Here is a 16,348-nt window from a genome sequence, read left to right as displayed (position 1 = left end):
ATAAATATTTTCCCTTTATTGTTTTATTATCTCCAATTTTTTAATTTTCTATTTTGTTTTGCCAATTTTTATTTACAATTTAAACTGTGATGTTATTTTATGTATTTTATATTGCTGTAAACCGGTATGATTGTACCAGAATATCAGTATAGAAAATTAAATAAATAAAATAATAAATAAATACTGAGTAATTCAGCATAACTACATTCTTACTTGGATATCTTGAAATGGATATCACAGCACAAATAACCTATGAAATAATTGACATTCACCTGCTGAAAAGTCTTTTCCTGTTTCTATTGCTTCTTTCCTCAGTGACAGTGAAGAATGCTTTCCAAGTTAACCAACCACAGGATTTTTGGATTGATTCAAACAAAAAGATTTCCGTGCCCATGATCACCATAACTGGCATGTTCAACTACAAAAGTGATGACAAGGAGAACTTGTCAGTGATTCACATTCCCCTCAGCAAGAATGATTTTCTGTTGTTGGTGCAGCCCACCAATGGGAACAGCTTGGACAGAATTGAGTCATCTCTTTCCAGAGATTCTTTTCCTATATGGTTGGGAAAAATGTCAAACAGGTGAAGTATAACCTATTCACACAAACACCCTGAAATATACCAGCTAGTAGTATGAATTTTTCTGTCAATATTGTTTTCAAATAAGAAATAAATTGTTCAATGCATAGGGTAGATAATTTTCAAAGGCATTTTTGTGGATAAACTGGTACTTTACCCACAAAAAAGACCTGATATAATATTGCCTGACTAATATGCAGGAAATCTTAAGCTTGTATGTCATGTATGCACATAAGTTTACCCAGACTGAGCAGAGGTATTCCCAGGGATAGGGATAGATAGGAGTTGAAATATACGCATCTACTTTATTTGCATTTTCAAAGTATGCATGAAAAATTTCTGTGCATATAATAGCAGATATAATTATGTGTAGGGTTTTGGTGGGATAATTTGCAAAGCAAATTTATGCATGTATGTTTGTTTTAAAAAGTGGTATAACTTATGCATGTTTTTGCTGTCTAATTTATGTTTCAAGTTAGGGATTTGCATGTGACAATCTCCTGACTATTGCTGCTCATTCACAGTGAAATATTTCACAAACAAATAATGGCAGAGTCCTAAATTGTAGAACTTTGAATAAAAAGGGGATTTGTGTTAGAAATATACTGAAAGACAGTCTTATCAAACAAATCTCACCATGAACAACAAGGAAGGTTTGAACCCTTGGATACTGGGGTTTTCAGAACAGAGAAATGGCCAGGCAGGATTATGGAAAGAGAGCAATTCTTCCATCCTGCCTGGCCATTTCTCTGTTCTGAAAACCCCAGTATCCAAGGGTTTTGGCCTTGTGGCTGAGAAGAGGTAGTCCCTTCAGGGTAAATTAGAATCACTGAGAGTTTTAATCACTGAACAATGAGTAAGCCATGAGCCTACCAGAGCTATAAACCCAAGCAAAGGAAATCCCACCCACCCAGAGGCAAAGTTGGGTTCCCAAGGAGGATACAAACCCCAGTGGTTGATCAGGAGGCAACATTGGGGCACCAGGGGGCATTGCAAGTTTTTGAAATAAATTAAAATAACATTTGATTCTATGCTCTTCTTCTTATTACTATGATTTCATTTTATTGTCCACATATATTTCTTTAAACAGTATGTCCTCATTTTTTGGACTAAAAGGTGTATACCTTTTACTATGTAAAAGTATTTTCCCAACAAGTTTTATAATATTCAGTGTTGTGTAATGCCAAACATAAAGGAACCATTATGAATGAGCTCTGCTTATAATCATTGGTCCAATGTGTTATAGTTAATTGTTTCACAATAGAATTATTGGAATCAAAATTTGTTGAGAAATCTTTCTTTGCAATTTAAATTCAGTGCTTGAAACCATTAATAGTCATCCCCTGTGAGCCCCAACAGGGGTCCATGTTTTGAAATGAAATCTGCTTGGGGTGGCATGTTCCTGTGTCTCTTTAATCTCTCTTTTATACTGCTATATTAACATCTATGGAAAGATACAAATATAGACAGCATTAAAAGGACTTGACAGCCCATACCATTAAATTTATGCCATGGCATATCTTTCTCCATCAACAGTGTCATGTTTCTCAAAGACTGGAGAGCTGTAATTGAGTCACCGCATACATCTAAAGCAGCCATCCACAGCTTGTATATTCTCTTCCTATTGGTCATCAGGTCATATCACTTCAGTGGTTGGAAGTAGGGATGTACATTCATTTGAAACAAATGGGTAAAAATGCAATGAATGGGTCCATTTTTGTTTCATTCATGGACCCCCAAAATGAATGGAGGATACCCACGAATGAAACAAATATTTTTGTCTCATTTATTTATGTTTCCATTCAAGACTGAATGGAAATGCTGAGCAAACAACAGGTACAGGCAGGATCTTAACTGATAACTATAGCTGCCACTCTGCCTAGCTGCCATGCCCTAGATGTACCACCTTAGTGGTCTTACTGAGACTCTGCTTACCTGCCATACCCCAAGTACACTATATTGGGGGGTCTTGCTGATACTCTGTCTACCTTCCATGTTCCAGATATACCACCTTGGGGGTCTTGTAACATCCTGCATCCCTCAGCCATCTAGTTGCCTAAATACTTGCCCTATCCTAGCAATCCCTTTTAAGCCTCCCAAGGATCAATCTGGATCCTTGGGGGCAAGGTTATGTTCCAGGCTAACAATTTTTCTGAGTTTGTGTTATGTTCACTGCTCATGGGGAGGTCCCATGAGTGGCTCTACTCACCCGATGTTCCTGGTTCATGCAGCAGATGCTTCTGCTGCTCCTGCCTCTTATATGCATGTGCAGGTGGGAAAAGCCCATGATGCCCTTGGATGATGTCCTTGCCACTTACCCTATAAAAGGGCTCTTCAGACTCTCAGCTTTGCCTTAGCAAGTTGGTCTTCTGGTTCCGGGCTCGCTTTGTGTCTGTTAGTTCCAGTCTTCAGCTTATTCCTTCTCTCAGCTCTCCATCAGCTTCACTTCAGCTGTCAGCCTTGCTTCAGTTGTTAGTCTTCAGCCCTGCTTCAGTCTTCAGCTCTCGTTCAGTCTTCAGGTTCACTTCAGTCTTCAGCCTCATTCTGTGCAAGCCATAAACTTTGTCTCAAGCTGTCAGCCTTGTCTCAAGCCAGCCGCCTTGGGTCAAGCTATCAGCCTTGCCTAAGCCAGATCCTCAGCCTCAGCTTTGCCTTGGTTTAGACTCTTGAACTCTGTCTTAGTCTGGCCCATGCTAAGACACGCTCACCCGCCATTGGTGTTGGCTTTGAGGCCCTGCTCATGAGGTTGTACCATAGCAAGAGGGGCTCATGCTCACCTAGTTCCTTACAGGCTGACTTATTTTAAACCATTCTGTGGCCTCATTAGCAAAGCACCGGCTCCCTTGGGAAAAATGATATTGAAGATAGACAATATACACACTATATCAAAACCGTCAGTAGGAAGGTACAAATGCAGGCACAACAGAAAACATGCACAGAAGAGATTTTTGCATGTTCTGAATGTGGGAAAGGTTTCAGTATGAGCAGAGAACTAATACAACACCAGAGTTGAGGAGTAGCTTAGTGGTTAGAGGAACCGGCTATGAACCAAGGAAACCACAGATCATATCCCACTGCCACTTCTTGTGACCTAGGGCAAGTCACTTTTCTCTCCATTGCCTCAGGTACAAGTTTACTGGTGATGCATCAAGCTGCAATAGGGCATTATCGTACACTAAGCTGGTCTAGTGTGCAATAACATGATACTAATGCATGTTGCTTAACACATTAGTATTTAAATATGCTAATGAGTATGCAAATTCAAGAAAATTATGTAAATGAGGGACTTCTATCACATTTCACAATAAAATATTACATTATAATGACAGATTTAATGTGGGAAATAACACTTTTTTTTATTTGTGGTAAGGTGAAAAATGTTTTTATCATGCAATAGCAATAGTTATCGCAGGCGATAAAATGAGGCCATCTCGCTGATACTCTTTTGCAGCCCTGCTGAACCAATAAAAACACATTTTGTTACCTGCCCTGTCTTTCCACAGCCAGGTTAAGTGGCAGTGTACTAGTATTGGGATACTCGATGCTTCAGGCAGCTCAACAACAACAACCCTAATAAGTAAGAGAGGTTCCATCGCCTCCTAGGGAAGTACCCACACTGGAGCCTGAGCTGGAAGCACCACTGGTGGAGCAGGATGGCCCTTGTCTGGGCTTGCCATGCAGGAAGGCATTCAGGCTGTACACATCTTTTATCCACACACCATATTACTGGGGATGCCAGAACAGCATGTGGTTAAGAGGTATCATCTGAACTCTCAGGCTATCATGGATTTATATCAAGAACTCAGAGGGGATCTGGATCTAGTCACAGAAAGGTCCCATGCTATACCATGCCTTACCAAACTATTGTGTGCCCTGCATTTTATGGCATCTGCTCATTTCAAACTACAGTTGGGGTCATCATGGGAATGTCGCAAACATCTTTTTACCACTGTCTGTGCCATATCCTAAGAGCTGACGCAGCCTCATTCATTATTACATAAGATTCCCTCATGAAAGGCAGGACTTGCTAGGCTTGAAGAGAGGTTTTTATGCCATAGCAAACTTTACATATGTTCTAGGAGCTACAGACTGCACTCATGTAGCCCTCATCCCACCCCATCACAGACAGGAGATCTACCACAACCAAAAGCTCTTCTACTCCATGAATATGCAAGTGATCTGTGACACTCGAATGCACATCCTTGATGTAGTGGCCAGGTTCCTGAGAGCTGCACATGATTCCTTTCTTCTTAGGCAATCTTTTACTTAGGCAATCTGGACTGTTTGAAGATGGCCTGTATGGTGATGGTCGACTAATAAGTAAGAGAATTGCTTCTTTCTATCATCATTTGAAAATTGCTTCTTTCTATCATCATTTGAAAAGAAGTTGGCTGTAGAGGCAAAAACTCACAGTAAAAACTTTTTTAAATATATCCGAAGCAGAAAGCCTGTGAGGGAGTCAGTTGGACCGTTAGATGATCGAGGGGTTAAAGGGGCACTTAGAGAAGATAAGGCCATCGCGGAAAGATTAAATGATTTCTTTGCTTCGGTGTTTACTGAAGAGGATGTTGGGGAGGTACCCGTAATGGAGAAGGTTTTCATGGGTAATGATTCAGATGGACTGAATCAAATCACGGTGAACCTAGAAGATGTGGTAGGCCTGATTGACAAACTGAAGAGTAGTAAATCACCTGGACCGGATGGTATACACCCCAGAGTTCTGAAGGAACTAAAAAATGAAATTTCAGACCTATTAGTAAAAATTTGTAACTTATCATTAAAATCATCCATTGTACCTGAAGACTGGAGGATAGCAAATGTAACCCCAATATTTAAAAAGGGCTCCAGGGGCGATCCGGGAAACTACAGACCGGTTAGCCTGACTTCAGTGCCAGGAAAAATAGTGGAAAGTGTTATAAACATCAAAATCACAGAACATATAGAAAGACATGGTTTAATGGAACAAAGTCAGCATGGCTTTACCCAGGGCAAGTCTTGCCTCACAAATCTGCTTCACTTTTTGAAGGAGTTAATAAACATGTGGATAAAGGTGAACCGGTAGATATAGTATACTTGGATTTTCAGAAGGCGTTTGACAAAGTTCCTCATGAGAGGCTTCTAGGAAAAGTAAAAAGTCATGGGATAGGTGGCGATGTCCTTTCGTGGATTGCAAACTGGCTAAAAGACAGGAAACAGAGAGTAGGATTAAATGGGCAATTTTCTCAGTGGAAGGGAGTGGACAGTGGAGTACCTCAGGGTTCTGTGTTGGGACCCTTACTGTTCAATATATTTATAAATGATCTGGAAAGAAATACGACGAGTGAGATAATCAAATTTGCAGATGACACAAAATTGTGCAGAGTAGTTAAATCACAAGCAGATTGTGATAAATTGCAGGAAGACCTTGTGAGACTGGAAAATTGGGCATCCAAATGGCAGATGAAATTTAATGTGGATAAGTGCAAGGTGATGCATATAGGGAAAAATAACCCATGCTATAATTACACAATGTTGGGTTCCATATTAGGTGCTACAACCCAAGAAAGAGATCTAGGTGTCATAGTGGATAACACATTGAAATCGTCGGTTCAGTGTGCTGCGGCAGTCAAAAAAGCAAACAGAATGTTGGGAATTATTAGAAAAGGAATGATGAATAAAACGGAAAATGTCATAATGCCTCTGTATCGCTCCATGGTGAGACCGCACCTTGAATACTGTGTACAATTCTGGTCGCCGCATCTCTAAAAAGATATAATTGCGATGGAGAAGGTACAGAGAAGGGCTACCAAAATGATAAGGGGAATGGAACAACTCCCCTATGAGGAAAGACTAAAGAGGTTAGGACTTTTCAGCTTGGAGAAGAGACGACTGAGGGGGGATATGATAGAGGTGTTTAAAATCATGAGAGGTCTAGAACGGGTAGATGTGAATTGGTTATTTACTCTTTCGGATAGTAGAAGGACTAGGGGACACTCCATGAAGTTAGCATGGGGCACATTTAAAACTAATCGGAGAAAGTTCTTTTTTACTCAACGCACAATTAAACTCTGGAATTTGTTGCCAGAGAATGTGGTTCGTGCAGTTAGTATAGCTGTGTTTAAAAAAGGATTGGATAAGTTCTTGGAGGAGAAGTCCATTACCTGCTATTAAGTTCACTTAGAGAATAGCCACTGCCATTAGCAATGGTTACATGGAATAGACTTAGTTTTTGGGTACTTGCCAGGTTCTTATGGCCTGGATTGGCCACTGTTGGAAACAGGATGCTGGGCTTGATGGACCCTTGGTCTGACCCAGTATGGCATTTTCTTATGTTCTCTCAAGCTATATGTTTACAGCAAATGGCAGTCACATGGGGGTCTGTCAGGTATGTGACTGCATCAGTTATATGACAAGTATCTTGCACATTTATGTAAATAATAGAGATGTGAATCGTGTCCTCGATCGTCTTAACGATCGATTTCGGCTGGGAGGGGGAGGGAATCGTATTGTTGCCGTTTGGGTGTTTAAAGTATCGTGAAAATCGTGAAAATCGTGAGCCGGCACACTAAAACCCCTTAAAACCCACCCCGACCCTTTAAATTAAATCTCCCACCCTCCCGAACCCCCCCCCCCCCAAATGCCTTAAATTACCTGGGGGTCCAGCGGCGGTCCGGAACGGCAGCGGTCCGGAACGGCCTCCTGCAATTGAATCGTGTTGTCTTCAGCTGGCGCCATTTTTCAAAATGGCGGCGCAAAATGGCGGCAGCCATAGACCAACACGATTCGACTGCAGGAGGTCGTTCCGGACCCCCGCTGGACTTTTGGCAAGTCTTGTGGGGGTCAGGAGGCCCCCCCAAGCTGGCCAAAAGTCCCTGGGGGTCCAGCGGGGGTCCAGAAAACGATCTCCTGCCGCGAATCGTTTTCCGTACGGAAAATGGCGCCGGCAGGAGATCGACTGCAGGAGGTCGTTCAGCGGCGGTCCGGAACCCCCACTGAACGACCTCCTGCAGTCGATCTCCTGCCGGCGCCATTTTCCGTACGGAAAACGATTCGCGGCAGGAGATCGTTTTCCGGACCCCCGCTGGACCCCCAGGGACTTTTGGCCAGCTTGGGGGGGCCTCCTGACCCCCACAAGACTTGCCAAAAGTCCAGCGGGGGTCCAGAACGACCTCCTGCAGTCGAATCGTGTTGGTCTATGGCCGCCGCCATTTTGAAAAATGGCGCCGGCTGAAGACAACACGATTCAATTGCAGGAGGCCATTCCGGACCGCTGCCGTTCCGGACCGCCGCTGGACCCCCAGATAATTTAAGGCATTTGGGGGGGGTTCGTGAGGGTGGGGGATTTAATTTAAAGGGTCGGGGGTGGGTTTTAGGGGGTTTTAGTGTGCCGGTTTTCCTGCCCTCCCCCTTCCCCCGATTTACGATTTTTTGACGATAAATCGGGGGAATTGGTATTGTATCGTGGCCCTAACGATTTTTGACGATTTAAAATATATCGGATGATATTTTAAATCATCAAAAAACGATTCATATCCCTAGTAAATAAGCCATAGTGGCAGGGCCCAGGTTTCCTTCTCAATGCTGTAGAGGCCTGCTATTTTAGCATGCCCATACAATGCAGTTTCCACTAAAGACAGTGTATCACCAAGCACTACAGTGTTTCAACTTGTCTACTTAAAACAAGTGGCTGTTTAAATCCTCTTTCTTGGAGCTGTTGAAATGTCACTTGTCAACCAAAACCTATTAGGGTCCACAGTGCAGGGACTCATGGGTCAAGTGTGCCCTGTTAGTGCTCTCTCAGCTAACAATGCCCATATCACTATTCAGTCTGCAGCACTTGTGCTCTGGCAGCCAGGATATGAGCCACAGTTTTCCTTTACCATCACGGAGTTACACGGGTTCAACTGAAGCTTGGGAATGTATATTTTGGGCCAATCCTAATCACTGTCACATGTCTCACAAATATGTTTCTCTGGAGGACATACTGCAGAACTGCCAGGGACATGAACAGTCATACCACTAGGTTAATGTTTTTCTGCAATGACATGAGAGGTAGCTGTGATGTACTTCTTCAGTGTTATAGGAGTGAAAGAAATTGGTAGAGATTGCTTGGTTGTATGTAAGTGACATGTTAAAATTGTGTAGGAAGCCCAGATGCAGGTCTCCATTCATGATGATCTGACACAGCATAACAAAGTGCTATAGTGGACATATAGCATTACTGTAAAAGGCAGCATGGACGTTTGGTTTTTTAAATAGCCTTTCAAGGCTCATGTCAAGCTATAGCTTAGCTTCTAGTGTGTTATAGGATGCTGTGGGTTATCAGTGATTAACAAAGTTACGGTGGTGTAAGTGGTGCAGCCATTCATCTCTTTGCCACAGGAGATTTCGGATATGGTTCCAGGACCTGGCTTCTCACGCCTGCCACTATTTCCAACACACCAACAGAGAAGAGGCTTTATGTTCTACCCACTGTGCCATTGAACACACCTTTGGAGTTTTAGAAAGTAGATTTCACTGTTTGGAGAAAATGGAGGAAGCTTTAATGTATGGCCCAGTCAGAGTAGCAAAGATAGGGCTTGTCTGTTGTGTATTTCATAATATTGCTCTACATTATGTCATCCCAGTTGACTTTGTTCCAGCTCTACCTGAAGATCTGCCATGTCCTCCTGCACAACCCAGGGAGACCACACGGACTGGCAACCAGTTTGGACAACCAGTTTGGGCAAAGTGTTATACTTTGCCTGGTAGTCATCATTTAGTCCTTATCATTGTATGAAAGAGATCACAGCAGAGTGCTTCTCACTTTTCACATCTGCATCTTTCTTTTAGTCATCAATCCTCTGTCTGGGTCATTAAGTAACAGAAGCCAGCTATGCCTAGTTAGGCAACATTGTGAAAATATATCATTAGCTGCAATTGACAATAGTATACAAAGTAGACACTAAAAAAAACAAACCACCAAGACAAGTTGCTATTAGGGATGTGAATCGTGTGATCGATCGTCTTAACGATCGATTTTGGCTGGGGGGAGGAAGGAATCGGATCGTCGCGGTTTTGTTTTTTAAAATATCATGTAAATCGTAAATCGGGGGAGGGCGGGAAATCCGGCACACTAAAACATCCCTAAAATCCACCCTGACCCTTTAAAATAAATCCCCCACCCTCCCGAACCCCCCCAAAATGTCTTAAATTACCTGGGGTCCAGTGGAGGGTCCCGTTGTGATCTTCCACTCTCGGGCCACGAGTGCGTTGATAGAAAATGGCGCCGGCGCTACCTTTGCCCTGTCATATGACAGGATACAATACTTCTGGCAATTAATCTAATATATCACACAACAATAGTATTCAACAATAAATAGTGACATATAAATATATATTTTTCTCAATCTTTATTGATGACAAAAAAATATATAAAACCCTTAAACAATTTTATTCTAAATATACCCCGGATCACCACATTTACCCCGGATCACCACATTTAAAAATATACCAATACCATATTCTTACATACCATCCATTCAACACACTCACACAACAACCTATATAAAAAAAATTTTTTAAACAAACAATTCCTTAGAATTCACATGAGCTGGTTCATATCTTCTATAAGCAGAAAGAGTCCAATTCCACCAAAAATTTTTCTTCTTTGTTCCCAAAAACGTCAGATACTTCAATATATCCTTTTATCCTCTCTCTTATCCTCTCGACATGTTTCGCCTCTTGTCAGGCTTCTTCAGGAGAGCTTGTGTAAAGTCTCCTGCTGCTTATATTTTAATCTTCAATCGGTATCCAAAGGAATCAATTTTCTACAAACATTTCACAAATTTAATTAATATTTTATAAAGAATTTCTTTAAATATAACATTTTACAAAATATACTAAAATATTTCATCATTAGCTATATTACCTGAACGTCCTAGCTAATCTCTCCTGGACGTACAGCAGATATCCCCGACTCTTTTTTCACCATTTAAATACATCTTACTTCACCTAGAGACAAGTAATTTAAGAGACTTTAACCTTTCCAAACCCCAAAGAGAAAATTCCACACATACTTAGACTATATAAGAGAATCCTACCTTTTCTTAATTTCAGCAAAAACGCCATGACCAAGCCTTCAGAAAACGTCCAAACCGAGTGAGTCAGCGGAAGTGTGACTTACCACATCCTCCAAACTTTTAAAGTCCATCGAACCAATCACAACAGAGAATGTCTCCACACTCCACCCCTCAAATACCCGCGAAAATCAAACCTATCAGTACAATGGTTTGTTTCCACACAACAATTCTCAAAATTCAGAGACACGCCACCCAATCAATTTTATCATTTAATCCCTTTGGCCACATAGTTCCCAAAGAGAAGATCCAACGCTGCTCCGTTTGTAATAATTTCTTATTCAAATTACCTCCACGTCTACTACAGATCTCCTGCAAAACAAAAAAACGAAGCTCTTCTACCAAATGCTGTTGTTCCCGCCAATGTTTTACCAAAGGTGCCGTCTCCACTCCATTTCTAATTCTGCTACAGTGTTCGAGTATACGAAGTCTAATTACTCTTGATGTCTTTCCGACATAAAAAAGCCCACAAGGGCACTGTATTATATAAACCACTGACCGTGTCTGACATGTTGTAAAATCTCGTAAAAAATACGGTTTTCCCGAAACCGGGTGAATGAAGGATTGAAGTGATAAAGATAATTTACATACACTACATCTTGAACAGGGAAAATGACCAGCTTCACACCTATCTTCTTTCTTTTCAACACCAATATCCGAGTGTACCAATATATCTTTAAGATTCCTCGATCTTCTAAACGAAAAAAGCGGAGGATCCATCATTCCTGTAAACCCACTTACAAGATGCCAGTGATCTTTAATCACTTGTATCAAATCACCTACTCTATTTGAATAGGGTAACACGCAAACTAACGAAGGTGTCTTATGTTCTCTTTTAGGGTCCAGTAACAAATCCCTATTCATGTATCGGGCTCTTTTGTATGCCCGATGAATTATACGTTTAGGATACCCCCTTTTATCAAACCTTTCCTGTAAATCTTTCGCATGAGTCTTAAATGTAGTAATATCGGAACAAATCCTCCTAATCCTAAAAAATTGCCCAACTGGGATATTTTCCCTAATATGCCTCGGATGAAAACTACTAAAATGTAATAACCCATTCCTATCTATTTCCTTCCGATACAGCTCAGTTACTAATATCCCATCCTTTTTACCCACTTTCATGTCTAAAAAGGAAACCCATTGTGTCTGAATATCACAGGTAAATTTAAGATTGATATCTTGAGTATTCAAATATTGAAAAAAATTATTAAATTCACTCTCAGTTCCAGACCAAACAATAAAGATATCATCGATGTATCGACACCATAACCTTACCTGTTTGTACCATTGTGAAGAGTAAACAAACTGTTCCTCAAAAGATGTCACATACAAACAAGCAAGGTCAGGCGCCATTGTGGCACCCATAGCGGTTCCATGGACCTGTTGATAAAAATCATCCTGAAACAAAAAATAATTCTGAGTAAGTGCAATGGTGGCTAACTCAACCAGAAAATGCGTCGGAACCCGCTTATCAATCCTTGTATCCAAAACCTTCTCTATTAACTGAATTGTCGCCCTCTGGGGAATATTTGAATACAAAGATTCAACATCCATCGATATTAACAAAGTGGACTCCGATATATCAGAAAGACTTCTCAATACCGTTATCAAATGAGAAGAATCTCTTATATATGATCTAGCCATAGAGACAAAAGGTCTTAAAAAATGATCTACATAGATCGATAGAGGTTCCAACACAGAGCCGATTCCGGCCACTATAGGTCTTCCTGGGGGGGATTGCAAAGATTTGTGCACCTTTGGCAATATACAAAAGACAGGAATTTGGGGGTTCCGATTAACCAAAAACGCTGCTTCTTTTATTGTTACCCATCCCACACTGAGTGCTTCTGTAATCACCTCAGCGATCTGAGAGGCCAATGTTACAGTCGGATCAATGTCCAATCGTCTATAGAATTTTTTATCCCCCAATTGTCGATGTACTTCTTGAATATACTGTTGTCTATCTAAAATTACCAAAGAGCCCCCTTTGTCAGCAGGTTTAAACACCAAATTTGAATCTTGACTCAATTTAACCAATGCCTCATACTCTTCTTTCTGCAAATTCCAAAAAGGAAATCGTTGTTCCGCCTTTTTTTGTTTCAAGTCTCGCTCTACTACCTCCTCAAACGCTACCATCAATGGGTGAACTGGACCCGGAGGTATCCAAACCGATGGATTTTTAACAATTGAACTATCAATATTTAAATTCTCTTGTCCCTGGAAAAATATCTTTAATTTCATCAATCTGAAAAATTTTTGTAAAGCCAATCGGGTTTCAAAAAAATCATATCTCGGATATGATATCAATCTTAAATTTACCTGTGATATTCAGACACAATGGGTTTCCTTTTTAGACATGAAAGTGGGTAAAAAGGATGGGATATTAGTAACTGAGCTGTATCGGAAGGAAATAGATAGGAATGGGTTATTACATTTTAGTAGTTTTCATCCGAGGCATATTAGGGAAAATATCCCAGTTGGGCAATTTTTTAGGATTAGGAGGATTTGTTCCGATATTACTACATTTAAGACTCATGCGAAAGATTTACAGGAAAGGTTTGATAAAAGGGGGTATCCTAAACGTATAATTCATCGGGCATACAAAAGAGCCCGATACATGAATAGGGATTTGTTACTGGACCCTAAAAGAGAACATAAGACACCTTCGTTAGTTTGCGTGTTACCCTATTCAAATAGAGTAGGTGATTTGATACAAGTGATTAAAGATCACTGGCATCTTGTAAGTGGGTTTACAGGACTGATGGATCCTCCGCTTTTTTCGTTTAGAAGATCGAGGAATCTTAAAGATATATTGGTACACTCGGATATTGGTGTTGAAAAGAAAGAAGATAGGTGTGAAGCTGGTCATTTTCCCTGTTCAAGATGTAGTGTATGTAAATTATCTTTATCACTTCAATCCTTCATTCACCCGGTTTCGGGAAAACCGTATTTTTTACGAGATTTTACAACATGTCAGACACGGTCAGTGGTTTATATAATACAGTGCCCTTGTGGGCTTTTTTATGTCGGAAAGACATCAAGAGTAATTAGACTTCGTATACTCGAACACTGTAGCAGAATTAGAAATGGAGTGGAGACGGCACCTTTGGTAAAACATTGGCGGGAACAACAGCATTTGGTAGAAGAGCTTCGTTTTTTGTTTTGCAGGAGATCTGTAGTAGACGTGGAGGTAATTTGAATAAGAAATTATTACAAACGGAGCAGCGTTGGATCTTCTCTTTGGGAACTATGTGGCCAAAGGGATTAAATGATAAAATTGATTGGGTGGCGTGTCTCTGAATTTTGAGAATTGTTGTGTGGAAACAAACCATTGTACTGATAGGTTTGATTTTCGCGGGTATTTGAGGGGTGGAGTGTGGAGACATTCTCTGTTGTGATTGGTTCGATGGACTTTAAAAGTTTGGAGGATGTGGTAAGTCACACTTCCGCTGACTCACTCGGTTTGGACGTTTTCTGAAGGCTTGGTCATGGCGTTTTTGCTGAAATTAAGAAAAGGTAGGATTCTCTTATATAGTCTAAGTATGTGTGGAATTTTCTCTTTGGGTTTGGAAAGGTTAAAGTCTCTTAAATTACTTGTCTCTAGGTGAAGTAAGATGTATTTAAATGGTGAAAAAAGAGTCGGGGATATCTGCTGTACGTCCAGGAGAGATTAGCTAGGACGTTCAGGTAATATAGCTAATGATGAAATATTTTAGTATATTTTGTAAAATGTTATATTTAAAGAAATTCTTTATAAAATATTAATTAAATTTGTGAAATGTTTGTAGAAAATTGATTCCTTTGGATACCGATTGAAGATTAAAATATAAGCAGCAGGAGACTTTACACAAGCTCTCCTGAAGAAGCCTGACAAGAGGCGAAACATGTCGAGAGGATAAGAGAGAGGATAAAAGGATATATTGAAGTATCTGATGTTTTTGGGAACAAAGAAGAAAAATTTTTGGTGGAATTGGACTCTTGCTGCTTATAGAAGATATGAACCAGCTCATGTGAATTCTAAGGAATTGTTTGTTTAAAAAAATTTTTTTATATAGGTTGTTGTGTGAGTGTGTTGAATGGATGGTATGTAAGAATATGGTATTGGTATATTTTTAAATGTGGTGATCCGGGGTAAATGTGGTGATCCGGGGTATATTTAGAATAAAATTGTTTAAGGGTTTTATATATTTTTTTGTCATCAATAAAGATTGAGAAAAATATATATTTATATGTCACTATTTATTGTTGAATACTGTCATATGACAGGGCAAAGGTAGCGCCGGCGCCATTTTGGTTCCTGTCCCCGACGTCACGAGCGTAGAAGATCGCTCCCGGACCCCTGCTGGACCCCCAGGGACTTTTGGCCAGCTTGGGGGGGCCTCCTGACCCCCACAAGACTTGCCAAAAGTCCAGCGGGGGTCCGGGAACGACCTCCTGCACTCGAATCGTGTTGCCGTAATGAAAAATGGTGCCGGCCATGGCGCCGGCCATTTTTCATTACGGCAACACGATTCGAGTGCAGGAGGTCGTTCCCGGACCCCCGCTGGACCTCCAGGGCCTTTTGGCCAGCTTGGGGGGCCTTCTGACCCCCACAAGACTTGCCAAAAGTCCAGCGGGGGTCCGGGAACGACCTCCTGCACTCGAATCGTGTTGCCGTACGGCCGGCGCCATTTTCTCTTTCTTGGGTTGTAGCACCTAATATGGAACCCACATTGTGTAATTATAGCATGGGTTATTTTTCCCTATATGCATCACCTTGCACTTATCCACATTAAATTTCATCTGCCATTTGGATGCCCAATTTTCCAGTCTCACAAGGTCTTCCTGCAATTTATCACAATCTGCTTGTGATTTAACTACTCTGAACAATTTTGTGTCATCTGCAAATTTGATTATCTCACTCGTCGTATTTCTTTCCAGATCATTTATAAATATATTGAAAAGTAAGGGTCCCAATACAGATCCCTGAGGCACTCCACTGTCTACTCCCTTCCACTGAGAAAATTGTCCATTTAATCCTACTCTCTGTTTCCTGTCTTTTAGCCAGTTTGCAATCCACGAAAGGACATCGCCACCTATCCCATGACTTTTTACTTTTCCTAGAAGCCTCTCATGAGGAACTCTGTCAAACGCCTTCTGAAAATCCAAGTATACTATATCTACCGGTTCACCTTTATCCACATGTTTATTAACTCCTTCAAAAAAGTGAAGCAGATTTGTGAGGCAAGACTTGCCCTGGGTAAAGCCATGCTTACTTTGTTCCATTAAACCATGTCTTTCTATATGTTCTGTGATTTTGATGTTTAGAACACTTTCCACTATTTTTCCTGGCACTGAAGTCAGGCTAACCGGTCTGTAGTTTCCCGGATCGCCCCTGGAGCCCTTTTTAAATATTGGGGTTACATTTGCTATCCTCCAGTCTTCAGGTACAATGGATGATTTTAATGATAGGTTACAAATGTTTACTAATAGTTCTGAAATTTCATTTTTTAGTTCCTTCAGAACTCTGGGGTGTATACCATCTGGTCCAGGTGATTTACTACTCTTCAGTTTGTCAATCAGGCCTACCACATCTTCTAGGTTTACCGTGATTTGATTCAGTCCATCTGAATCAGTACCCATGAAAACCTTCTCCATTACAGGTACCTCCCCAACATCCTCTTCAGTA

At 40.9% G+C, this 16,348-nt stretch overlaps 1 protein-coding gene across 2 annotated transcripts in view; it reads left to right on the top strand.

Moving 5' to 3' along the window:
- Positions 1–16,348, top strand: part of AGT (angiotensinogen) — an 85,222-nt gene that overhangs the window by 46,894 nt on the left and 21,980 nt on the right. For both annotated transcript variants that reach the window (XM_029594189.1, XM_029594188.1), the window contains exon 3: positions 316–583. In XM_029594189.1, the coding sequence (XP_029450049.1) occupies positions 316–583 (268 nt within the window). The remainder of the gene's footprint in view (positions 1–315; positions 584–16,348) is intronic.

This window comes from Rhinatrema bivittatum, chromosome 3 (genome assembly GCF_901001135.1).
Source record: "Rhinatrema bivittatum chromosome 3, aRhiBiv1.1, whole genome shotgun sequence".
NCBI classification, from domain to species: domain Eukaryota; kingdom Metazoa; phylum Chordata; class Amphibia; order Gymnophiona; family Rhinatrematidae; genus Rhinatrema; species Rhinatrema bivittatum.
Note: the sequence above shows the minus strand (reverse complement) of the source record. Positions and strands in the feature narration are given on the sequence as shown.